Genomic DNA, 27,029 nt, shown 5'->3' with positions numbered 1-27,029 from the left:
CCGGCACGCGCTGTCCACGGGAAATACTACACGTGGATTGGGTCTTTCCTGAGCCATACCGCACAGTATTCCTGTGGACGCACGTACCTGTCTGCTTTTGTTCCCGGCGGGGGGCGTGGCAGCCCCTTAGCCAATGAGGAGGCTCGAAACGGGGCAATCCCTGCTCCAAACCTCCCCAAGGCTGGAGGCTGAGTTTGTCCCCCACGGGGGACTCTGGTACCTTTTTTTTCCTCCACCCCCCTCCCCTGCAAACTATCCCCTCTCCGCCCTCCCAACTCCACCTACCTTCTTTTTTCTTTTTCTCGGGAGCGAACGCGCTGGGAACACTTCTGTTCCCAGCATGTCCGCTCCCGATGGCTGCCATGGAAAGGGAAAACGGACTACGATTTTTTTTCTCCTTTTTTTTCTGTTTCCAAACGCGGCAGCTAAATACCATTAGTACCCCGGAGGCATTACCTGGGGCGGTATTGGCCCGCCGCCTCGGGTCTTATTGCCACAATAACAGACACGATGCAGACTAGATATGAGATGAGGGGGTCAAAAAGAATTAAAGGAGACGCGACAAGCAATAGAGAGGTTACATGTCGTCATTATTCCTCTCCACAGCTACGAAAACGCTATTCAACAAAGGAAAGTAGTCTGAGGTAACCTTAAATGAAACCATGGATTTCTAAAAATTAAACCAGTGCTGTGCTAGGTTAGGACAGAATTTTTGGGATTTAAACATGTTCTTATGATTTAAGCTTAATCCAAAGGTAGGATTGTATTTATTTGAATGGGTTTTAAGGTTTGGATTCATTTCAAAACTTAATGGAAATGCACCAGTTGCATTCTGCCCGGAGAATTGAGGATGTATTATAAAATAATACAATCAATGGAATTCTTTGCAAAAGTAATCTTTTGGAAGTTGCATGCAAATCTTTTCCCGGGCTGTGGGAAACTCACGTCTGATTGTGTGAGTGCTTGTTTATTAATTTTTCACAGGTCTGGACGATTGATTTAGATAAATCCATTTAGCAATTCAGCTATTCAATGTGAGTTGCTTAATCAGACAGAATTGATGACATTTTGATGGTTTTTTAAAGTGTTAGAATATTTATGAATAGATTGTCTTTTTTAAATTATGTGTATTTGAAACTTTGCTGTATTCCAAGCTTTGCAAAAGGCCAAAGAGATACAGGTCAATAGTTTGAATTGTTGCGCTATGTTAGGAACCAGGTGGATTTTCTCCATGGAAAGGGCATTATCCCCATAACTCCCTACAGTAGTTGCAAAGCTATGATTTAGATAGAAGTATTTCAATTTCACATATAATTGTAATTCCATATTATTCTCCGTACAACCTAACTGTGCCTAAAGGTTTCCTGCGATGCAAGTTAAAAAAACTGAAGTAAGCCCAAGACGTAGACCAATGATTTTTTTAGGCTTGGTTCATTAGGCCTACTGCTCAGTAGATCTTGAAGATAAGAAGGTTAACTTGTCAGCCAAAAGTGGTCGCCGCCTTTCCACGGTAGTTTACTGTTCACAATGCTTCACTGTTAATGTGATTATCTGAGTCTTTCTGCTGACCTAAAATGAAGCGGAATTACACATCTCGTAATTGGAGTTACCGGAAAATAAACACAAACACAGTAATGCCCTTAAACACCACAGTGAATATTTTGGCTCCTGGCTGGTTCTACTTGTTAACAAAATATAGATGAAAAGCCATATAGGCTTACTTGTCCACTTTGGATCCAGTACTGTGAGTTTACATGCTATCATCACATCTTCTGCAAAATGGTGTCATCTGGGAAAATTACTACCTCAAATCAGCCACATAAAGAGCTCCAACTTTAATGTAGGCGTTTTTAGAATTCTGGTGGGAATTTGCAGATACAAACATTGATTTATTGTTGTATGCAAGGGTTTGCTATGTGCATTTTCACCCTTCGTCTGTAATACGGGATGCCCATATGTGTTTTGTATAGGACTCGAATTTGAAGATGTGTAATTCTGTATCATATTAGGCAAGCAGAAACCATCAGAAGCTTACATGCTTAGTGTGTGTTTTTATACAATGTTAAGGTGTATAATTAGAAGGAGAGCATGTATCTGTAAAAAGGAAGGACAACTCGGACTAAAAGACGAAAAGGGGGATAAGCGGGTCAAAGGTTGGATGGAAATTTGGAGAACAAAAGGAATGAAACAGAAGGAAGGAAGAGCAGAAGGAATGAAGATTGGATGCTATTGTATTTTAACTTGTTACATGCAAGTATACAACAAAGCTCACGTTGTACACATTAGGAGGATTCTGAGAAGAAGAGATGTACAGTGAATCAAACAAAGCCAAGCTTAGATGTCTTTTTACAGATGGTTGTTATTTTGAATCGGTCAAAGGTGCACAGGATGCGTTTTACACCAAGAGGGAGAACGCGCCAAAGAATAACGTAATCCTGCTCTTTACCAGTGAAATCAATGAACTAAGAAAAGATGGCAGATAGGCATAGGGACACATTAGGAATAAGAAGAGTTTACATAACCAATTTAGTGCACCAACGCGGTGTACTGGTGACCCAAGAGGCTTTATGAGTCATAACAATTGGCCCAAGTATGACTGGAGCTGAGGAATGCTGTGAGAAGGCCAGACGGCACGTGCCTCTCTAAAAAGCCTAGCAGTTAAATATGAAGGAAGAAAAGAAGGCCAGAAGGAAAGGTTGGATAGGAGCAAGGAATGTTGGGTGGATGAATTGATGAAAGGAATAAAGTATGGCTGGAGAACAGAAGGAATGAAAAGACCGATAAAAGAAAGGTCCGTTTACACACATGAAAGGTAGATAGATTCATATACACAGATATACTCAGTAGAAGGTCTCCAGGATACTCACATGGTTCAGTGCCCCCGAGAAGCAGGTACGGGCACTGGTGATATCGCCTTTCTTCCAGTACACCTCGCCGAGGTGGTTCCAAGCCTCAACCAGCCCTGGGTCGAGCTTCACTGACTTAGCCAAGGCCTCCTCTGCTTCACGACTATACTCCGCTGTCACATTAAGAGCCTTGCCCTTCTGCAGCAAATACATGGACTTGTTCTTCACACAACCTGAGGTGAGATGCAAAGATACGTAAGATGGCCGGATCAGACACAGAATATGAGCAGGAGAGCAGAAATAAAAGCATGGTTTCAAATTGCACGTCACTCTGAAATTGTAATAACCTGCATTGGTTTTATTGGTTAGCTCTCTTCATTTTAAGAAAGATTCTATTATCGCACTTAAAATATTTGTCATAATACTCGTGCTATGCATACTTATGACATTGGATAGTTTGCTTTCCGACCAGTTTTTAAATACACTGAAAGGAACTCCATAATACTTCCAATTTCTAGAACTTGCTTATTTTGTCGTGTCATTGTACCCTATGAAGAGGTTGAGTAGGACATGTCCATCTCAAACAGATATCAAAGTGCACAACCGGTCTGTTAAGTAACATCTTTTTATGTAACTTGGGTATGTTATAAATTCATAGCTTTGTGTTAAGTGGCATGTAATATGCTAGACAGCATGTTGCTGGGTATTGTGAAGGGATCATGAAGTAAGACACAGACAACAGACTTAAAGTTCAAACAAAAGGAGTTTATTAACTTAAATGTCAGGATGGTTGAAGGCCTAACTTGCCCTTTGCTAAGGTGTGATTTCCCTACCTGAACGAAACTAAGGAAAGTCTGAGTCAAAGAGTTGAACTTAAAAGTCTGTCTGTGTCTAAAGCCTATCCTTGCCCTCACAACAAAAGCTAAACAATGTGTAGGAATGTCAATAAAGAAAGTAATGGTGATAATCAAAGTTCTGAGCTTCTTCCAGCTCTTAGCTTCTTCTTTAGCTACCCCTTCTCTAGGTTCCAAGCAACAAAGTTCAAAGCAAAAGGGTCTTGAGGCTTTGTTCTGAAGACAAGACTCACAATTCCTTGTGTCTCACTGGTCTAGGCGCAGTTGACACACCACAAGGTGCACCCACGACAGGTCGCGTAACCAGGATCCTGAGGCTCCTCAGCAGGCAAAGGTCTTCCAAACTTGCCCTTGTGTACAGAGTTGTGCTCTTGTAGTCTCTCTTGGTTGGCCTCTTGGCTTATGTGCAATATTCACACTCCTTTGGTTCCTCTTGATTAGCCACTTGGCACGGCCCCAAAGTGTCACACACCTCTTGCCAGTCTTTGGCCTTGCCACACTGCACTTATCCGTAAAGTTCACTGTATGGTGGTCTTTGTTAAGATGAATTTCTAAACTTTGACCTGGTGGAGATAAGTTTAGGAGATCACCCTAGCTTAGTGGAACAGGGTGGACAAACCAGACCAATCTATGGTAGCTTGGCAGGCGGTAAAGACTAGTCTCAGGAGTGGTGACAGTGATCGGAAGCCCACAATGAGCGCACACACAGTAATACTCCACAGATTACCCTTGGACAGATGTATATCAAAAATGCATTTATTATAGGTAGGTCTTTATGACAAAAACACAATTAAACTACAGTTATCAAGAAAACAATTACCATACACGCTGATTCATTATGTAACTTACGTACAATACTGCGATTGGGCTAAGGCTTGTGATGGGGGAGAAAATAACCACAACCTGCAACAGAAAAGGGTTATTCGTTCAGTTTAGGCAGTCCTTCATTAACAATCCCTAATTTATGTAGTCCAGGTCTACGAAGTGAGGAGCCTAGCGTCTTAAAGCGCCGTTGTGCGTAAACGAAAAAGCAGGTTCTCATCAGGGATCTATAGCTGCTCAGGAACGGGCTTGAGGCGATGAAGAATAAGTTCCTATTCCTAGAACAGGGTCTACCCTTGCCGAAAGAGTGACTTTCAGAGTTAGGGAATAGCTGGGGAGTGCAGGGGGCCACCGCTAAGTTAGGAAAGTACTCACCGACCCTCGACACAGTCCAGTCCAAACTTTGGCAGTCTAGCCAACTTCGCTCGTAGGTGTTAACCCTGCAGTTTCAGGACGCTCCGGCCCTCAGCGGCTGCGTGGCGGTAAAATTGTCCATGGCGGGACAGTAGCCTTCACTCAGCTCTCGAAGAAAGGAGAAGGATAGTTCCAGTACAGCACGTCTTAGGACACAGTAGGCAAGAACTGCAGGCACTTTCAGCGATGGTCATCACAGCGGGTCGAAGCAGGAACCGCAAATGCTTGCGGCGTGGCGCACTCTCATAATTCGCGACTCAGAGGAGTTAGTAAAACGGCAAGAGAGGGCCCAGGTTCACAAGCTAACGATTCCCAGTCTCGAGTCTCAACTCAGGACGGCGCCTTTACTGTGCGATACCCTGTGTTTGAGCTGATCATTTCACTGGATGTCACAGGAACACTTCCAAAGAGGCTCTTTGTGAGGGTAAGTAGGAGATCCTGAGAGTAGTTGTTCCCACTACTCCAAATGGGCAAAGCGCCCTTGCAGGCCTTCTTGGTTCGATGAAGAAACAGGGGTCTGACGGGACAACAGCGGGGTCAGGGTGCCAAACCTTCCAAGCATTTCACCAGCGGTTCCTCAAGTCTGCTTTCTTTTTAAGGATACTTGGCTCCTTATGAGGTTCGGTGTGAACCTCAGTAGATCGACCTGGAATGGATGCAGAGCCCCTTCCCTTATCCAAGATTAGGTTTGCGCTGAAATCTCAGATAGGCACTTGAAGATCTGCTCTCTTGCATGCACCCCAGACGTGGGCCAATTATCGCCCACGGTGGTTCCAGTCATTCATGGCTACCAGACATACTGGCACCAGTAGCGTGGATTGAGACCAGACAGTCCCAACCCTCTTCCTGGGCACTAGCACACGTGACATGCAGGAGCCTGCAAAAGATGCAGTTTTCAACTGAGGCTGCACGTCAAAAAAAGGAATACCCGGGTCTCTCGACCTGGAGGAAGGCAAAGGGACAAAATGGCCAAAGGACAGAGCAAAAGACTTTGTGGCACGGCCATTTTGCCACTGGCCACAGTCTTCGGCCAGATGCAGTAAACGCGGTATGGTTCATAAAAATGAAGTAAAAATACTTTAAAAGTAAACTGCTGCCACCAGTTTATCCTAGGCACACTTGTACAAACCCCAAAAAATCCATAGAGGGTGGCTAGAGCCATCAAACAAAAGGATCCCTATGCCCAGTACTGTATGGTATTTGGCACATAGATAGAAATGTACCAAGAAATGGCAACAAAGTCGAAGACTAAGGGAAACATAGTTTCCCAGTACTGACAGCCTGAAGGATGTGTCAGTTTCCTCATAACAAATGAGCAAAAGCCCAAAGGTGTGCAGCTGAAGGCTGTGCTCCACTGGAAAAAGTCAGGTTAGGTAAGCCAAACAAAAGCAAAAGGTTTGGGGGGGTCCACAAATGGAGGGAAAATTGCACTGAGAGGGAAAGCTTTCCTAACAGTCTTGCTTATGTCCCACCTCCCTAGAATACTCTTTCACACTTGCACTCTTTCATGCGCACTGATTTTCCATGGGCACTTTCTCTTTGGCGGTCCTCTTCGTTTCCCCATAAAAAGCGTTATTCAGTTCCATATGCAGTGAAATTGCAAAGTTTCATTCAGTTCGGCACCCAACAAATATTCACTTTACTTATTTTTAAGCTTTAATCCGGTTTGATATTCAATTGCATTTGCTATACTTGATTTAAAGTTCTCTTTCACTTTGGTGTTCAAATATGCACTCGGGATGTTTTCAGCTCGCTATTCAATATGTATGCACTGTTTAAAGTTTTCCTTCAATTTGGTATTCAGTAGGATTTAATTTCAAGTAGTTATTCAGTTCGGTATTCAATAAGTATTCATTGTGTTTATTTTCAAGTGTCTGTGTAGTTTCGGTAATTGGAATGCATCTATTCCCCACTCGCAGCCCGCTTAGGAACGCCCCGGTTATCGAGTGCCTCTCCCCGGCACTCACCGGTACTTGGTGTTGTTCCCGAATGGCTCCTGCTGCTTCTTTCTCCCTTGAAGGTCGGTGGAGCAGCTCATGCGAGCCCTGCTCACGTACCAAGGCCAGCCTCTCAAACTCTGGTAGCTCTGCTGCGTCGAGGGAAGACGCGGACGGTGTCCTCCTTCCTTCTGCACAGTTCCAGAACACAGAGGCTCCCTCTCAGGGCTGCTGGCCCGCGTCTTGGCTCCTCCACAGGTCCCACCATGGCTGCCTCCTCCTGGAAAGGGTCTCCTGATGGTCTCTTTCCCACAGGCTTCCCTGTTTCTCTGTGTACCATTCTCCAGCTCTCATTTTATACACCTGCAACCCTCTAACAGATTGCAGTTGTGGACCCTACATTAGGTTTACCCGACTACGATTAAGGGGACATGCCCGATTCTCACCATACTCCTCGTCCCAGTACCACATGGGGAAATGAAGGGAGAGGTTTTGCAATACCCCATAAAGGTCGGGGCAGGGCTAGATTGGTCATCAACCTGTGGGCGTCCCACTTCCATCTCAGAGGTGTCTCCACCCAGGTAATCCTCTCTTGCTTCTCCATCCCCAGGGCGGGATTCAAGAGCGATGACCTTTCCCTGACCACCTGAGCAAAGGATCCCAGGGGAATAGGAGTGAGGATACCCTTGGGTTTCTCACATTATAAGAAAACCAGTAGTAGGGCTGATCAAAGACATACACAGAACGCCATGTGGCCACCTTGCAGAATTTAGCTGATGGAATAGATGGATAGAAAAAAAACAGCATTTCCAAGTATTAATGAATCAAATATTAGTGGTATTGAACAGGTCAAAGTCAATTTCTTAATATATTGCTACACATATTAGACCAATGGTTGACAAACTTGTCATACACATGTGACCATGGATAGTCTCAGTAAGTTAAACGGAGTAACGTGTAATACAAAGTGCTGAATAGTAACTTCTGATGTGAAAGCATTGTATTATTCCATAGAACACCAATTACTCCTGGACACTTTTGATAACTTTTTTCAAGAGCAATCAGTTTCTACACATTTCAATGTGTTAAGTGAAACTGTAATATGTAACCCATCTCAGAATATGTACCTTTTTAACAGAGTATTACCATCGATTAAAAGGGTTTGTATGGGTGCAAGAAATGCACCATCCAGAACAAAACAATTAATGGGATATTGGAAGACCTCTCATGCACTAGCAGACAGTGACAAACTAGTGGAACATGTCTTGTCATAGTCTCACAATAAAGACGCATCTCTAAAACTCTCTGTATTATGTCCCGGGGGAGTGACGTGGCACTCCCCCACTGGCCAATTTCTGGGCTATATGGGCCGGTATGTAGCTCAAATTTCGGATAGCCCGGAGGTTAGCCAATGTGGGAAGCCCACACCATTCCCCCTGGCTCACTGTGCCAACAGCATGGCTCTCAGCATAGCGCTGCCTCATCACGAGAACACCGCGCTGGCAGCGATGCTGACAGAGCTGTATGGCTCTCAGCGTGGTGCTCCTGTCACATCACAGGAGTACCACGCTGATAGCTATGAAGCCATGGTTATCAATGCGCCGCTTCACTGCAGACCTGCGTTGCCAGCCATGCTGTTAGAGCAGCTCTCCAACTTGCCCAGTCCGCACCGGAACTAACGCAGCCCAGGCACAGAAAATCACCTGCCCGCTACCCCCACTCCTTACCTTCTTTTAGAGGGGGTGAGGCACTCCTCCCAGCGCTGCAGTCATCCTGCCTCAGCCGCACCTCACAGATGCGGCCTGGGCAAGCAAATTCAACTGCCTCCCTCCCCGTATTACTTAACTTGTTAGGGCGGGGTGGATGGTTGCCCCCTTGTTGCCTGCATTTGTCGCTGAGCGAAACATGGCAGACGCTGCCTGGCTACTAATTAAGCCCTGCCTTTCCTCCTCATCATGTTTGGACACGGTTGCTGGGAACTAGCCACTTCATAGCACAGCTTTTCACTGCATCACAATGCTGCTTATTTAATACTGAATACACTGCGCCTCTGCCGCTATGCAATTGTCTAGTATATTCCAGTGATGCACTCTTTGCCTATTTACTGCATATTCGGTATGCATATGTACTCCTTTATACTGTATCGTTTAGTCACCTGAGTAATGTGATACTCTGCCAACCTTAAATATCAACTGCTTCATGCCTTTGTACTACAGCCCAATTTGCTTAGAGCCCAACGTGTTTAGGCACCATCATACTCGCCAATCACTCTTTTGCAATATATGTACTGTAATATATTCTAAGTATGTACATACTGATAACTGTTATGTGCTATCATAATTGAGCTAATTCACCCATGTATGACCATCTTGGACTTCCTTGTGATATCAGCAGACTGTTATATTAGCCTGTTCCAACTGTTGGCCCTGAGTGATCCCTGACCACCGCCTACTCTATTAAATTGTAGCCTTCTCGACATCCTAGTATGCTAAGCTGCAACAACTGCACAGTATCCAAGTCAATCAACTGACACTAGCATTAATACCTCTGGTGCCTAGTCATGCTCATGTTCCTCCCAATTATATCGTACTTTCCGATTTTGCTCAGCTCCATGCTCCTACCTACCATGGCCACTAAAGAGGTTAGTAATAACCTTTTGCCATCTAACTCTGACATGACTTCTAATATTTCTCCATCTATGTGCCTGAGATTACCTCCATCTGACAGTATATCACCTTCAGCATTTCTACCCCCATGCCTTCATGCAGTCTCCAAACCTATGCTTACCACGCCATCCAAGCTAAGCAATCCTCATCTCATCACACCAGCCCAATGGATCAAACAATTTGCCACCAGACCTACACCCAACCAACCATGCTCCCTGAAAAGTAGGAATTTAAGACTAGGCTTCAGATTCTCGCCTGTTCATTCCTGACCTAACTCTAGTAACACTAACACTGCCAAAGATCCCACCACAAGAATAAAAGTAGTTGACACAACAAATAATACAGTAAACAACGTCACCTCACCCAGAGAAAACACCTCCCACTTAAAACGTAATCTGAGCAATGCTACCACTTCAATCAAGAGCGCACTCATTAATGCCAGATCTTTGCCAGCTCACCATTAGACATTGCTGGTCTCATAACATCTCATGACCTCGACTTTTTAGCAATCACAGAGACCTGGCTTCATGCTGCGGCAGGGCCCGCACACTCGCTTGCCATTCCAGGTGAGTACTCCATCACCTGTCTTGACAGAGATTCCAATCGAGCTGAAGGAGGGGGTGTCGCCTTTATTGCTAAAACCACTCTAGGCCTTAGGCCTATACTAAGTCAATCTTTTCCATCAGCAGAACTATTGTCCATTAAATTACCTATCTCAGCATCCCAAACGATTGCCATCCACCGCATATATAGACCTCATGGGCCTCTAGCTACATTTGAAGAAGACATTACTCTCCTCCTCACTGCCAACACTAAGCCAGGATCACAAATAATACTAATGTGTGATCTGAACCTAGGCTTTCAGGACCCGAAAGATGTCAATGCGCTAGCCCTTGCCAACACGATCTCAGAACTAGGCTTTGTACGTTGTATCACCAAACCTACACACAACAAAGGAAGGACACTAGATTGGCTGGCCGACCTCAATTGCGATACAAATATCCTCTCCAACAAACCGGGCGCCTGGTCAGAACACCACCTTATCTCATTCACTATAAAGGAAGGTAATCATCTTAACCTTCAAAACCTCCTTTCTCTACCTATATACACAAGGAATAACCGCAATATAACAGTTGAGAAGCGTCTACCTCTGTTAAAGCCGATCATCAACTTCACCACCACACACACACGGACCCTACCGTCTTAGTAGACTTATACAACCACAACTTACTCACGGCCATCAATACAATAGCACCTTTAAAACTGTGCAAAGCCAAACCCTGTGCGCATCTAAACTCGTGGTTCACTCCACACCTTAGACCATTACGGAAATTTAAAGAAATGCAGAATCCTTTTGGAAAAGCCTTCCGTCAACCTTCAACAAAGACACATTTTTAATAGCATCCCTCAACTACAAAGAGGCTATTCTCCAGACAAAGAAGACACTTACAACGACCGTATCATTCAAGCCAAATCTAGCACCAAAGAACTTTTTAATATACTTCTAGGGTTGGAATCCCCTGCCGCACCACCTGTACTAAAGATATCACCTAGTGCATAAATATTCAGAAAGCTCTACTGGACATAATAATGATTCTGCAAGGTAAAATAGAATCTAAAAACTGTAGTCTTTCCTCTGTCACATCTCAACCAGCCCCATCAGCTCCAACCCCGAATACTCAAACTATTTAACTTCTCTCCTCTTTCTATTAAAGAGGTTGAGGACATAATCACTGAACTAAAACAGTCAAGATGCCAGAGACATCTGTCCTGCTCCCATTATCAAAGAGGCAGCCAAGGAACTGTCTCCATTCATCACCTCCTTAGTCAATGCATCTTTTGAAATAAGCACAGTCCCCAACAACTTGAAAGATGCTTGGGTCCTTCCCTTACTACAAAAGCAGACTCTACACCCAAACATCCCCACTAATTACAGACTAATCACTATGGTACCATTTCTACTGAAAATATTGGACAGAGCAGCCTACTTGTAGATTCAAGAACATCTAGAAATAAATAACCTCCTTGGTCTCAGGCAATCACGCTTTAGACCCAGACACGGTACGGAAACGGCTTTGATTGACCTCAAGACACAAATCGAAGACCTAAAAGAAAAAGGCAAAGTGTCTTCCATCTATTATAAGATTTATCAGCTGCATTCGACTTAGTAAATCGTAAAGTCCTATGAAATCATCTATCCTCAGCTGCACACTTCTCTGATAAATCCACTACATGGATCCAGTCATTCCTAGATAACAGATCAATGAGGGTCTTTGCACCCTCAGCTTCTGCGGATCCAGCACCAATCACTTGCTGCATCCCCCAAAGTTCTTGCGTGTCTACAACATTATATAATGTGTTCACAAAGCCTCTGTTCAATGACCTTCACTATCTGGGTGTCACCTACACCAATTATGCAGATGACACCCAGACACTCATCCCTATCACCAGAGACTACGAAATTTACGGTAAGGCACTTAATGACATCTACCTTATCATACAAGCCTGGATAGCTAAGCACAGACTTTGTCTAAACGACGATAAAACAGTTACTCCTCCTAGGGTCGCAATCCAAACTCAATGCATTTAATGGACAATATAACTCATTTGACATAGACGGCAACATCATTCAAGTCTCTAAGGATGTGAAAACAATAGACATCTATATTGACTCTGCACTAAACCTAACAAGACAAATCAATGCAACAGCTTTTTCAACGGCTTACACCTGCAAGCTAATTAATGCTTGCAAACCGTTCCTAACCACACCCAACTGCATTTCTGTAGCCAGAGCATTAGTCTTATCAAAATTAGACTACTGCAATGCACTTTACTTGGGAACTAACCAACAGAACTTTAAAAAGATACAATTAATACAAAACAACTCCCATCAGATCAGCGTTGAACATCCTTAGATCCCAACACATCTCTGAATCTTGACGCAACCTGCACTGTCTATTGGTCAATCAAAGGATTGCATTTAAAACCCTGTAACTCACACATAAGTGCCTTGCGAATCTAGCGCCCAGATACCTGACCAACAACTTCTCACGTAACATTTCAGATCGCCCCACTAGATCTGCACAGTTTCACTGCCTTAAGATCCTGAGGTTTAAGCTACAGAAGGCAGGACGTAGTAGCTTTCCCCCAGCAAAATTGTGGCACTCACTACCCATAACTTTAAGGATAGAAACTTCCTACCATATATTCAGGAAAAATGCAAAAATGTGGCTCTTCTCACAAGAGACCTAGACATTTTTCTCTCCAATTGTTTATCTGCCTGTACTCCTGTGATGCACTTTCACTGAACCTGCTGCATTTCACTAACTTGTATGTAACTGCGTAACATATGTATGTGTAAGAAATGCGCCCAGGTGCCTCAAGCTTGGTGCGCTATACAAATAAACAAAATACAAATACTTCCCAGCAACCACTTCAGGCGAATTTCCTTTTTTAAAATGTTTTAAAGACTGCGTCCTCAGGCCATACCTGGAGTTATGGGCCCTAAAACCTTGTTAAACACCCTTGCTGCGCTTGGTCCTTTAACTTGGACTGCAAGGCCCATAACTCCAGGTATGGCCTGAGGACGCTGTCTTTAAAGCTTAAATAAGTTCAGCAAGCTCAACAATAATTCTTTTGGTATTGAGCTAACATGTACATGTAATTTCCACAGCATCATTTTTCTAGACATAGTGAGCTATGCATCCAAAAGGAAAATAGAAACAATCATTTTTAGAAAAACAACTGAAGCCAAAGCAATACTACATGCCAGTAGAGGTCACAAGAGAAGTATAAATGATAACTAACCAATGGGAGTGTTCATTCGGACCGACATAACTGTGGCTAGAAGAAGCTAGCATAATCACTGCATGCCTCAAGGAATGTGGTTATCAACAGAAATGTACTGATTAATTTCTCAGAAAATCTAAATCCAAACAAAGACAAGAACTCCTAGCATCAAAGGAGAACATGCAAGGAAAAGGTCACAACAGGGTAAGATTTATTATACAATATCCAAGCCAAAATGGTGACACTCAGCTCCGAGCCCCGTATCCTGCCTCTACACTGAAGAGTTGAAGCATAAACGGACCTCCTTATATTTATTTGGAGGAAGCTAAGAGCTTCATTCATTGCATTGGCTCTTGCTGCTGCATCAAGAGTGCTGTTTTGCTGTTGGACAGACCGTTTTACAAAGCTTGGAGAAAGTAGAGCTCTGTACTTTTTGTCTACAGCCGCTACGCTGAGGATTGGCTCTTGCTGCTGCTGCCAGCTCCCGACCTGAAAACGAATTAAAAGCAGACGGCGAGCGCATCAGCACGTGTGTATCAAATGAGTGCTGTCTCGCTGACGGCAGCGGCTCCTTCTAAATATTAGTAAGAAACAGTTGCTTTTCTTGTTTGCTATTGGGTTAAGACTTGACTGACTTGCAGGAGTTGCCCTGGTATTGCTCTTTTTTTTGTTGGTATATTAGCTATTTTGATTTCTGCTCTTTTGTCGACTTATTTTGCTAAAGCTGACTAAGTTCATCATTTATGTGATTGCCTGATCTGGTACTGATTGCCTGATCTGGTACTTTTTGGGCTGTTTTATATATTAATGCATTTTACAATGTCGGTCAGATCAAGAAATAATCAGCTGAGAAGTGCTGTATGCAAGGAAACTGCTAAGCCTTATTCGACGATAAGTGCCCTGGGCAGAACTTTATTGCTGATGGCGACTTATCTCCAATTAATGGTGTGTCTTTTGATACAGCAAATATTGCACCGGAGCATACTGGAAAAATTACTGCATTTTTTCAAACCAGACAATCTGCTCCTGAAACAAATATGTCGTCCTTTAAACAGCCTGCTCCGATTACATCTTCGCCCTCTGTGCAGAGAATCAGTAGTTCTTTCTCCTCCCATTGACAATAACCATTAGTTACTGGATAGGTCTTATTCACTTCAGAGGGAATCACTAGGAATCACTCAACAATTACAGGCACATGTAGATGCATCTGAATCTCTTCATCCCCAACAGTCGGGCTTTAGGCCGGCCCATAGTACTGAGACGGCGATGTTAGACCTTCAGACAATGATGCTCAGTATTATGGACAATGGGAAAGCAGGCCTCCTAGTCTTATTGGATCTCAGTGCAGCCTTCGATCTTCTAGGCCATGACCTTCTCGAAGTGGCACGCAGTAAAACAGCCAACTGCTCTAAGGCAGCTAAGGGGTGGATAATATCATTTCTAAAGAATAGGAGATCTCGGGTTCACTGGGGTGACACATTTTCGTCAGAAAGATAAATCCTCTGTGGGGTTCCCCAGGGAGCCAGCATGTCTCCCCTGTTGTTTAACTTGTATCTTAGATTTCTCTGCGTTGTATTGGAGCAGTTAAATGTCTACTTTACGAACTACGCAGACGATACTCAGTTAGTGATTGAACTTTGTGGAGATCATAAGAAGGATAATGAAAATCTACTAAACATCTACTCCAGCATTGAGCAGCGGATGGATCTGAATTGGATGTGTTTAAACGGAAAGAAAACTGAGTTGATGGTCTTTGGTTCCCAGCAGGTCAGAAACTCCCTTTTCCCAGAATACAAATCTTTTCAGATAGATAACACACTGATCAAGGTCCTTGATAAAGTTAAAACGCTTGGTATAATGATGAAAGTATCATTAGGAGCCGAAGCACAGGCGCAATACACAAAAAAAACTTTCTGATACTATCTTAGACTCCTTAAAATCATCAGGCCCTATCTCTCAGAGGTTAATTGCACCACAGTGGCTAGGGCAACCATTGTATCTCGGCTGGATTACGGAAATGCCCTGTTGGTAGGAGCAAACAATAAATGCATTAAAGCCTTGCAGATTATACAAAACAACGCAGTCAGGATTATTAAGCGCATATCCAAACGCAATCATATTAGCAATTTCAGGAGAGAATTGCATTGGCATAGAACAGGGAATAGAATTCAAATCAAAGCCCTTACCATCGCACATCGCTGCATTTACGGCAAAGCTCCTTTGTACTTGAAAGCAAAAATTCACACATACGTGCCCACTCGCTCTCTTAGATCGGCCGACCAAAACAAAGTGGTGGTAGAGAAGCATAATCGTAAGCTAGGCCTAGGCAAATCCTTCCCGACAATTAATATAAGAAAAGAAGTGAATTACTTAAGCTTTAGGAAGCACGTGAAGACTCATATGTTTAGCTAATTGACCCTCATTTTACATCTAGCTGCATTCTTTGTTTTATGATGGTATTACGTGTGTTCATGTTTCTGCGCCCCGAGACTCGCGAGTTACCGGCGCAATATAAATAAAATGGAAATAGAAATAGGGGGACATACGTTTATATCTGGTTCTAATACATTTTCTTCGGCTCGAGGTAATACTATCAACTCGGAAGACGATAGACTTACTAGATCTCCTATGCTGGAAAATATTGCTGAAGATGCTTGTAGAGATACTGACTAAATGGAAATATTAAATAACTGTTTCCTTACATGACTAAAAGGACTGAATTATCGGACACATGTAAGGCACTTTGTTCTAAAATGGACTCCGATCAAAAAGAACTATTGTTTGTCACTAGTAAAATTGTTGACATTATTTTGCTCAGTAGTGGTATGAATTCAGAGGGGGAACTAAGTAGTATCCTACATACCGTGAAGTCCAACAAACAAGAGAATTTAGTGATGACAATTTGATAAAACTTGAGCCTGATGTGGTAAATACAGCTGAGCTAAACGGTCACGGGAGTGTTAAGTCCCCTTCATATATTCCTCCTATAGAAGTCTCTGATTATATTCACACATCACGAAGAAATAGAAGGAAATAGAATTCAAAGACAGAGGAAACATTGAAAATAAACAATATTGAAAGAGTGAGAAATGATACCTGTAAGGGAATAATAACTATACCTCCAAATACCAACTCTCCTGTTACATCAACTTCTAAGTTTGTTCTGGATATTGCTCAACCACTTATAAAAACTAAAGAGAAAAAGATTATTAGCACTATGGCTTATTAAAAATGCGACTACTCTGCCTAGTAAGAATTATGGGGATTCACAATTAGATATGAGTGATTCTTCTTTGGCCATAAATCAAAATATATTGAGTGTGAGGGATGTTGAAAAGTCTCAACAAACTGCTTTAGAGGAACCCAATGGCTCACTCTGCTACATAGTCAAGCTCAACAAACAGAATGTTTCTAAAATAAAAATATTAGCGCTAAGTGCATCAAATCTTAGTCCTATACAAATAGAACACCTGTCCTTGAAATTATGAACAGTACACCACAACTTAGTTATTACGACCAATGATATTATCTTTATTGAGCTTCCTGATTCTATAGTTGATCAAAATTGGGCCATCATTCATTTTTCATCTACACTATTTGTGGAACATGTATTATTGCATGCCATACTTCTTAACACCAATGGCTTTGAAGTCACTCCAATACAAACAATTAAGGCTGACCTCGAAGCCGACTCAAGCACGGAATTGAATAACTTGGAGATTGTTAAGACTGATACTGGAAAAATAATCTTGCAATTGGAATCTAAACTTGAACCTTTTAAGCTTGCCCTAAATCCGGAGGCTTATAAAGGGACCTGTTTTTAACTCTAATTGAATTAAGTAGAATGTTACTAATTCTACTAGTTTAGCAGATATAACATTTCTATCTTGGAATTCAAGGGGCCATCGCTCCTTCTTATATCATGAAGGATATAGTAATCTGCTATGCTCAGATATATTCTGCCTGAAGGAGACGAGGCTGTCCCTTCTTTCCCCTCTCTGGCTCCTCTGCCACCTCCATCCTTTGCCACCTCTATGGCTGCCTCTGCTGCTTCTCTGGCCACCCTGTTGCCTCCTTCCGCCGCCACCCCTCTGCCACCCACCTCATCCTCCTCCCTGGCTACCTTGCCCTCTCCTCCTTCCTCCTCTGCCCATCCTCAGGCACCTGCAATATTTTCGCAGTGAGTACCTCTGACTTGTACACCTCCACAGAAGTCCTTCAAAGGGGGCAACCTGCTCCTCCACATTGCAAGTCTCAACTCTCGCTAAGCTGCCAAACACTCTTCCGACATCTGACGTCTCTTGGAGCAACGGTTACCACTGTTGAGATCCTCCTCATCGGAAAACACCAGCTCCCTCCTTTTCTCTCTTTCTCTCTCTCAGGCCACCCACTCTGGGCCCTGTGAGGCTAAGAACCTTGGGGTCATCTTCGACTCCACCCTCTCCTTCTCTCCTCACATCTCTGATGTCTCTAAGAAGTCAAACTATCAGCAGCACCTCCTCAGAGGTATTCTTCTTTTCCTCACTTTCCCCCAGAAGCTCACTGTCTCCAGAGCTATGTTCCTCTCTAGGCTGGACAACTGCAACAGCCTCTTTCTTAATCTTCCTGCCTCTACTCTCCGGCCTCTACAACTTATGCAGAACAGGACTGCAAGGCTTATCCTTGGCCTCAAGCCAAGGGATCATATCTCTCCAGCTTTGAAATAATCTCTTAATTGGCTCCCAGTGGTGGCACAGATCAAGTTCAAAACACTCTGCATTGTCCACAAGGCTTTCTGGGGCTTGGGACCTCACTACCTCCAACTCGCTCTTCCTAAACATCTACCTTCTCAAGTTCTCCGATCATTCACCTCCAACTCTCTGAGGGTCAGTCGCTTTTCGAAGCAGAGAGTTGTGGGAAGATCTCACTCTGGAATAGCCTCCCTCCCTCTCTCCAACATGAGCAGAACCACCTCCGGTTCCGGAAGCAGCTCAAGACCTTCCTCTTCGCTTCCGCTTTCTCTCTTCCTCTCCCCTGCTTATGTCCCGACTGCTCCATGCACTGGTCACATGGCTACCCTCTGAACTTGGGCCCAGGCTCCTGTATGTCCAGTTGCACTGCCTCCTGGCCATCCCAGCACTTGTGGTCTGTATCTGCAACCCTACAGTCCCTTCTCTCTGCACTTACAAGCCACCCGTTGGCTGCACTTTGAGTTACCTGCACTAGCCACCCACTGACTACACTTTTTAAGTTACCTGCACTTTTCTCCCCCCCCCCTTGCCACTTCTCCCCCCGCCCACCTTGGCACTTCCCTGCACTTGCGCAATCTGAATGACATAAGACCTAGTAAGATCGTTGTTTTGTCCTCCCTGTTTCCCCCTCTTGTCGCACCTGCAAACACGTGTGTACAGGCGCGTAATAAATGCCATATCATATATCATAACATATATCATATTATGGCTCACTTGTCACTGTCATGTTGGTGGATTTGTACTCTTACAGTGATTTGCAGCAAAATAATCTGCTGGCAGGCCTTCTGGTGGTCTTATCACTGGAGTTAGGGCTTACCTTAACTCAACCAAATATTTACTGCTCTGACACATCAAGAATGCTCGATCAACTTTAATTACAGACTTGGCCCAAGGCAAACTGTTGAAGTTGTTGGTGATTAATATATATGACCCTCCCAAGGGCAATATTACTGGGGAGATTCAAAGATATATACCTTTGATTTTATCACATTGGACTGATCATGAGAAGGGCCAATTTTTATGGTTGTGGGAGGCTTGAATTAATCCCTCTGCCATCTTTTATTCATCTTGTTCTAAACGAAATGGAGCTATACCTTGGTCTATGTTTCTGAACAGTTGGAATATGTCCTTTGTCAATCCTGATGAAATGATTAATTGTAATAGGAATGGCAATGTATACACTATATATATTGTGACCAAGCTACGAGTAGTAGCGAAACACGTCATTCATTGCTGGCTTTCCGATGTTTATTGGCTGGGCGAGGGCTTCAAGCAATCATTTTTAAAATAATTTGTAACATTAAAGGACATTTTAACCGACTGGACTGAGGTGCAGTTTGTCTGGCGTACTGGAACTTTACTCTTCACTTCGCGAGTGCGGCTCAGGACTACACCGATGTATTGGTGTAGGCAGTTTCTGGAATATATCTATCCATATCCTATCCACTGGCTGAAATTGTCTCTGAATATTCCATAGAAGTGATCATGCCTTATTTAAAAGGGAACATAAAAATGTTACATTGCATTAGACATAATCTATTGTTTAGGGAACTCTTATGTAAATTACAGGGGATTTGACTAAATCGACTAACATGATTGGCTGGTAACATTACATTATTTAATACCCTTGTGTATAGGCGTTTGAAAAACTATGTTTTAGACCTTGATAATCACGACTCAAAACTTGGTGATTGGACTTATGTCAGTCTACAAGACCTATATTAGGAATTGTAATGGTTAATCCGGTTGCTAAAGTATATAAAACCAACTGTGATGCTAATATTGCTGAGAGAAGTAAATTCTATTGATCTATGCTCAAAATAATCAAGAAAAATTTGCAACTTGACTCTCTAGCAATTGCTAACCAAAAAAACAAGTTGAAAAACGGGATCACATCATATAAACAGTCCAAGCATGATCATAATGCTCACTGGCATATCATGTTTGAGGCATTACAAACTAGGGACAATAAGTAGTTCTGGTCTCTGGTCAATAGATATAGGCATGTTTTGGAACTGCCAGGAGCTGGGAGCTATTAAGTGCCTGGTTATAGCCAAGTGGAGCCTAGTTTGCTTGAAAGCAACAGCTACCAGAAGCTACTTTTTACTCCTGGGATAAGTGGTATCATAGAAACCTAGCTATGTGATATTAACTATGTATGTTTGGGGATGTATATAAATGACAATAAAGAATACACTTAACAGACATTTTTAGCATATTCGATAACCTGAAATGGACACAAAGTTAGAGTTTGCATCTTGCGCAAAGTTATATTTGCTGCACAGTCTGACCTAGCTCCTGGTTCCCAAGAGGAAGCTCCTGCCTAACTGGTTATGTCAGATACCCATGAGCTGCTTTTTTCGATCCTGGCCAACAAATCCCAATTTCAATCCCTGTATATGACAAATAGCGATATTGGGTCTAATCCTTGATTTGATGCTGTTTGGTTTAAATATATTAAGAGCTTATATTTTAAAAGATATCTTCTTAAATGTTAATAAACCTATTGATAGGTCTTATTGTGTTAATGGTTGGTGTTATGACTGGAAATGGTTTTTGTTTTATCATGATGATATTTTGAGAATTATAGGCAAATTAAAATCTTCTCGTGCTCCAGGGCCTGATGGGCTTCCGAATATTATTATTATTAAAGAGCAACCTGAGATGTGGGCGGCTATTTTGTACAGTAATTTATGGATATAGCCAAAAGTGGTATCATTCCCTTTTCTTGGAAGGCGGCCATATTGGATAACATTTTTAAAAAAGGACTATAGGCTTCTTGCACCGTCTGATAGTATTTCAGAAAATGTTGCCACCTGTTTACTAGAAAAATTAAATAGATGGGTCAAGGATGACCGCATTCTATCCCACCTACAAACAGGTTTTAGGAAGGGGATGGGGACATTGTTTAATATAGTTTCCCTTTTTCATCTGATTAGATCTCATTTGACTAAGAAAGATTGCAGACTATATGTCTGCTTTATAGATTATACAAAAGCCTTTGACATAGAATCTCAGAGCTTATTGTGGAAAAAATTGAAAGACTTGGTCATGATTGATCCATTCTCCACATGGTTAAGCAGCTTTTCCAAGACACGTCTCTTTGCATGCGATTGGATCATGTAGGCACTACCTCTTCTGAGATCAGTATAGACTATGTGTAAAGCAGGGTTGTGACTTGGCACCCCTGCCTTACAGTCTGTTTGTGGCCGACATGCCGCTCTGATCTAAGGACGGCCGCAATTTCCCTCCTCATATTAATCATGACCCCTTAGGATGGTTTGCTTATGCCGATGACATGATGCTTATGGATAGTACCGCTATTGGTTTACAGAGATGCATATCTGCTCTAGAGAAATACTCTATATCCATCAAGCTTATTATTAATACTCAAAAAACTAAGATCTTAGAAGAGAGAAGTCAAAACATAGAAAATGTGTATGGAAACTTGGTGATCTTTCTATAGAGGTCCGCCATAAATATGTATATGTGGGTGTCCCTATTCACACGCACTATGTGAAGATACTCTACGTGATTATGTTTTTACTAAGACTGAAAGAAATGTGGGTAATTAAATCCTTTGTTTCACATAAGGGTGCTTGTTCTATACTGGCCATGGTCAAGCTATATAAATCTTGTCTGGTTCCTGGTATTCTTTATGGTCTGGAACCCTACCTTGAAAAGGAAGTAAAGTGGTTACATCACCTTGAAGGTAAAGTTTGGAAATATTACCTGGACTCCTGCAATGTATCCCTATAGTAGCAAATAACTGCGAGCTGTGTTTGGTCTTCCCTGTTGACTAGATGGAAAATGAATAGGAGGTATTTGCTATCTTAGATTGCTCAGTATGAATAATGAAAATAAAACTATGCTTAGTTGTTTCTCTTCCATAGCTAAGAATGAGATTGAAAACACTGGTATTTTCGCAGATTTGAAAATGAAGTGTTTGACTTTTTTGATGATGTCAATTTAAAAATAGATATGGGTGTATCTATAAGGGAGTTCAAACGCAAAGCTACCGATTGCGGTACATGTGTAACTATTGACTAACAACTAAAGTCAAGTTTAAGGATATGTTAAACAAGGTTTTAACTTCCCCTGCTGAACAAATATTTACTGTATGGGACGAATAAGGTTTTCCAGGATTTTATACTCCAGCTGAGGCTTAATCAGCTTCCTACATTTGAAGTTAATAGGTCTTGGGCAGGGCGGCCCTATGAGAGGCTTTGCCGACTTTGTGGTATAGCGGTTGAAACAAGTCATCATATCCTTACTACCTGTCCAATACTATTTAATAATTATATAAGGGGCTATGGAGTGATTTACTCCAGCATTGTTACAGATCAACTTTGGAGTATGTTTTTTTTCAGGTGATATTATGGTAGCTTTGGCAGCTGCATTTTATGTATGGAAATTGTTCTTAAAATTGTTGGAGCTGATCGAATGTAACTTTTCATGAATGTTTTACTATTGTAATAATTTTATAGTTATTTGGATATTAGTGAAACGTAAGAATTGTATTTTATGTGTATTCTTTTTGGTATGTGGCTACGGTTTCTAATAAACAAATTCTGAAATCTATAGATCGATATGCCTATACTGGCACTTACACAGATCAGATCGAGAATTTTCTGAATATTTATCCACTCAACCTGAAATTATGTCTAAAAAGCACTACTACTGAAGACAATATTCCACCCTACTTTTATTGCAATAGAAAACCCCTCTCCATACAGGACAACTGGCTTATGTATATGAGTAACAGAACATGTTTTTATAAATGTGGAGGGTGACAATGAGCCGAGCCGATATGCCATGAACAAAGTAAATTAATTTACAACCTCAACTGATGACAAGGTACGGCGCTCAGTTTTGAATAATTGTAGGAGCACCTCATATATAGCATGGCAGTTGCTGCACTATAGTTAAGTTGAATATCAAGTACTAAGGATACCCAAAAATGTAATTACTGATAACTTGTTACTTGCATGACAGATTTGGCTGATACATTGCAAAGAAAAGGTTTGTCGTGGGGGCACCCCCAGACTAGAAATTCTGGGAAAGATGTGTTAGAAAATGAAACAGTTATTAAGAAAGAAAAAGAAATGCTGTTTTTGGCCTACCCCCATTCATTTCCCCACAGAGAAAAAGTTTGACTTTCTGCGCAGCGCACAGCAAGAACCGCTGGACGGGATTGGACCAGATATGAAACAACTTGGGCACAAAGTGCTGACTTGACTTGATTTCTGGGAGAGGTCTGGGGTTATTCCGTCCAGTAGTAGTTAAAATATTTGACGAAGAAGGGGGTGACCCCTTCTCCCAAAATTATAGCTACATCTCCCATGGTGCTTTGCAGCAGAGGCTTTGCAGAAATGAAAAAGCAGGCTTTTTCTTTTGTTGATGCGAGAGATAACTGGGGTTATAACAGGTGAAACCTGGGTTAGCCAAAAAAAGCAAAACTCAAAAAATGCCATTTGGTGGAGGAAAAATGATGAAATGGCTAAAGAGACGTAGGGGGGGGGGTGCGAAGAGGACACCATGAGAAATTGAGCAGGCGCGCTGGGGACCAAGTTCAGGGCACAAACGTTTTTGCATAACTGCAGTTACAGTAGAACACGGAATCAGGAATGAAAGTGCGTCACATGAAAATAACTGCCATTATTTGCTGGTATTTGGGGATACAAAATTGCAAATATAACCACAGTTATAGGGAAAAAAGAGAGAAGAGTTAAAAAATGAGATTAATACAACCACAAAAAAAGGAGGAATTTTACAGCTACATTGAGGTGGGGGGGGTGGGTAATGAATGTGGCCGAAGGATATGGGTACTGGGCTATTTTAAGGAACTGAATGGTGCAATACGGAAAGTGGACACGGCCAAAGGTCATGGTTAGCGGGACCCAGCAAAACCTATTTGGGCAACATGTCAAGGGGGCAATATGGAAAATGGATACAGCCAAAGGCCATGGCTCGTGTGCCCAAAATAAACCTAGTGGTGTGGCCATAGCCAAAGGCCATGGCTAGTGGGCCTGTTTAGGAAGTCTATTGGAGCAATATATAGAGTGGCCATGGCTGAAGACCGTCGGCAGTGGGACTGGATGAAAGCTATTGGGGTAACATGTAAAAGGAGCCAGGGCTGAAGGCCGGGGCCAATGGTCATGGGCGAAGGCCATGTCTAGTGAGTAAGAAATAAATATAGTGTTTTAAAATATACAGTGGACTAGCCAGGGCCAGCTAGTGTGCCCAAAAGACATTTATAGTGGCCACTATAGTGGGTCCAAAAACAACATATTGGGGGGAACATGAACAGTAGACACATGGCCACTGGATATAGCCGACGGCCATAGCTAGTGGCCGGTAGTGTTTTAAAATAAATATACAGTGGGCACATCCGAAGACCCTGGGTAGTGGTCACAGAGGATACACAGTGGGTCCAAATGAAAAATATTGCGTGAATAAGTATGGAGGACAGGGTCAAAGACTATGGTCACTGGCCACATCTTGTGGCCCGGTAGTGTTTTAGAATATAGAGTGGGCACGGCCAAAGGTCCTGGCAGACATGTAAAGTCTGAAACACGCAAAAGAAAAGCTCAATTACCCCTCTTTTAGTCCACTTTAGACTTCGATCAGGGAAAAAGGAGATGGGGATAGATTATCTATTTCATCTATCTGAGAGTCTCACAAAACAAATGTTATTTTCCAAAGAGTAAGCAAAGTAAATACAAATTTTTAATCACATAATTTTAGTAACACAAAAAATATAGTGGGCGCTTTCCACAAGGCCAGTCACAAACTTAAAACAAATTGAAAAACTCAAATATTAAATAGTCCAGCAAAACACATTTTTTACTACTAGTGGTGTCTAAAGTTAGTATAGTGACAAGTTGTAACAGATCACCTTGACAAACTGTTTTCAAAATATTGATTGTCTTACAATTTTTTAGGGGAACATACTATGAATGGACAGCATAAAAGTTCTGATGCTGTAGAAAAATGACACATCAATTATAGAGAGTCTACGGAATGTCTACATATGTTTCGGCACACAGATTACATCAACACCATCCCTGGTGTTCTGCTGTTTTAGTTGTGGCCCTCTTCAGGACGGTATATTGCTTTTTAAGATGACAGAAAAGTTCACAAAAACAAATCCCCAGGTTTTTCAGGTACTGTAAAGAATGGAAAAACAAGGTTTGTGTTAGAGCTTGGTCTACAAAAAGTGTGCAGTTAAAAACTCTTTTGGTAAAAGTTTGTGTGAGTTTGGGCTCTTTTATTGCCCATTACTCAACTTTTCACTGACCTTTATAGACTCTTATGGTTGGACTAAAGATTGATTTCTCTGGCAAAGAGGATGGGAAAGTCACTTCCTCTTCGTGAGTTGCGTTATGCAGCTTAAACAGTCAATGTACGGCTTCTGTCAAATGTTAGGCCGTTGTTGTTATTTTCTTTCGTCAAGGATTTTCTTTTTATTAGCCGTTTTTTCGGACCTATTTGTGAAAAACAATCATGTATGTAATTTGCGGAATATATCCTGATATGGAGAGTGACACAAGTCATCTGACATGTGTACTAACCTTATGCTTCTTGAGCAGTCTGTTTGTGGAGTTGGTGCCGGATAGAGGAAAAACCTTCACGCTTAACCGGAGTACGGCTTCTCAATTCAGTGCCATTTCTTTCGTGATCTATCTCACCCACCGGTCTGGAGGGACAAAGGGTGGGAAGGGTGTTAGGGCGGCTCTAACTTTGTTGCTTATAAAAATGACATACATTGTCAAAAAGCATGTGGCTATTTCCATGCCTCAATTCTCCCCGCTTTCAGGGGTCGTGGATGTACATTTTTCGAGGTAAATTTACCTTATAATTGGTTTCCGAAGTGGAACGCAGACCAGACACGTATACGTTCAGTCACGTGATACGCGAACGCGTAACACTAAAATAACTCTTCTGCGGTATCGCGAAAGACGAATCGTTCCTCTGCGCGCAGATAACAAGAAGCCGCTGTGAATCGAGGGATCATCGAACCCATTGAAACCAATTATAAGGTAAATTTACCTCGAAAAATGAAAATCCACGACCCCTGAAAGCGGGGAGAATTGAGGCATAGAAATAGCCACATGCTTTTTGACAATGTATGTAATTTTTATAAGCAACGAAGTTAGAGCCTCCCTAATGCCCTTCCCACCCTTTGTCCCTCCAGACCGGTGGGTGAGATAGATCACGAAAGAAATGGCACTGAATTGAGAAGCCGTACTCCGGTTAAGCGTGAAGGTTTTTCCTCTATCCGTCACCAACTCCACAAACAGACTGCTTAAGAAGCATAAGGTTAGTACACATGACGACTTGTGTCACTCTCCATATCAGGATATATTCCGCAAATTACATACATGATTGTTTTTCACAAATAGGTCAGAAAAAACGGCTAATAAAAAGGAAACCCTTGATGAAAGAAAATAACAACAACGGCATAACATTTGACAGAAGCCGTACATTGACTGTTTAAGCTGCATAACGCAACTCACGAAGAGGAAGTGACTTTCCCATCTTCTTTGCCAGAGAAATCAATCTTTAGTCCAACTATAAGAGTCTATAAAGGTCAGTGAAAAGTTCAGTAATGGGCAATAAAAGAGCCCGAACTCACACAAACATTTACCAAAAGAGTTTTTAACCACGCACTTTTTGTAGACCAAGCTCTGACACAAACCTTGTTTTTCCATTCTTTACAGTACCTGAAAAACTGTGAAAAACCTGGGGATTTGTTTTTGTGAACTTTTCTGTCATCTCAAAAATCAATATACCGTCCTGAAGAGGGCCACAACTAAAACAGCAGAACACCAGGGATGGTGTTGATGTAATCTGTGTGCCGAAACATATGTAGACATTCCGTAGACACTATAATTGATGTGTCTTTTTTCTACAGCATCAGAACTTTTATGCTGTCCATTCATAGTATGTTCCCCTAAAAAATTGTAAG

The 27,029-nt window shown here is 42.3% G+C and overlaps 1 protein-coding gene across 1 annotated transcript in view; it reads right to left on the bottom strand.

The window, feature by feature from the left end:
* TTC5 (tetratricopeptide repeat domain 5) overlaps positions 1 to 27,029 on the bottom strand; it is a 216,970-nt gene that overhangs the window by 152,076 nt on the left and 37,865 nt on the right. Inside the window, exon 3 of the mRNA XM_069651773.1 lies at positions 2,868 to 3,079. Within this exon, the coding sequence (XP_069507874.1) occupies positions 2,868 to 3,079 (212 nt within the window). The remainder of the gene's footprint in view (positions 1 to 2,867; positions 3,080 to 27,029) is intronic.

The sequence above is a fragment of the Ambystoma mexicanum genome, chromosome 3p, assembly GCF_040938575.1.
Source record: "Ambystoma mexicanum isolate Mex_15411 chromosome 3p, UKY_AmexF1_1, whole genome shotgun sequence".
Lineage (NCBI taxonomy): Eukaryota > Metazoa > Chordata > Amphibia > Caudata > Ambystomatidae > Ambystoma > Ambystoma mexicanum.
The sequence above is the reverse complement of the archived record's forward strand: the minus strand, read 5'-3'. Positions and strand labels throughout refer to the sequence as shown.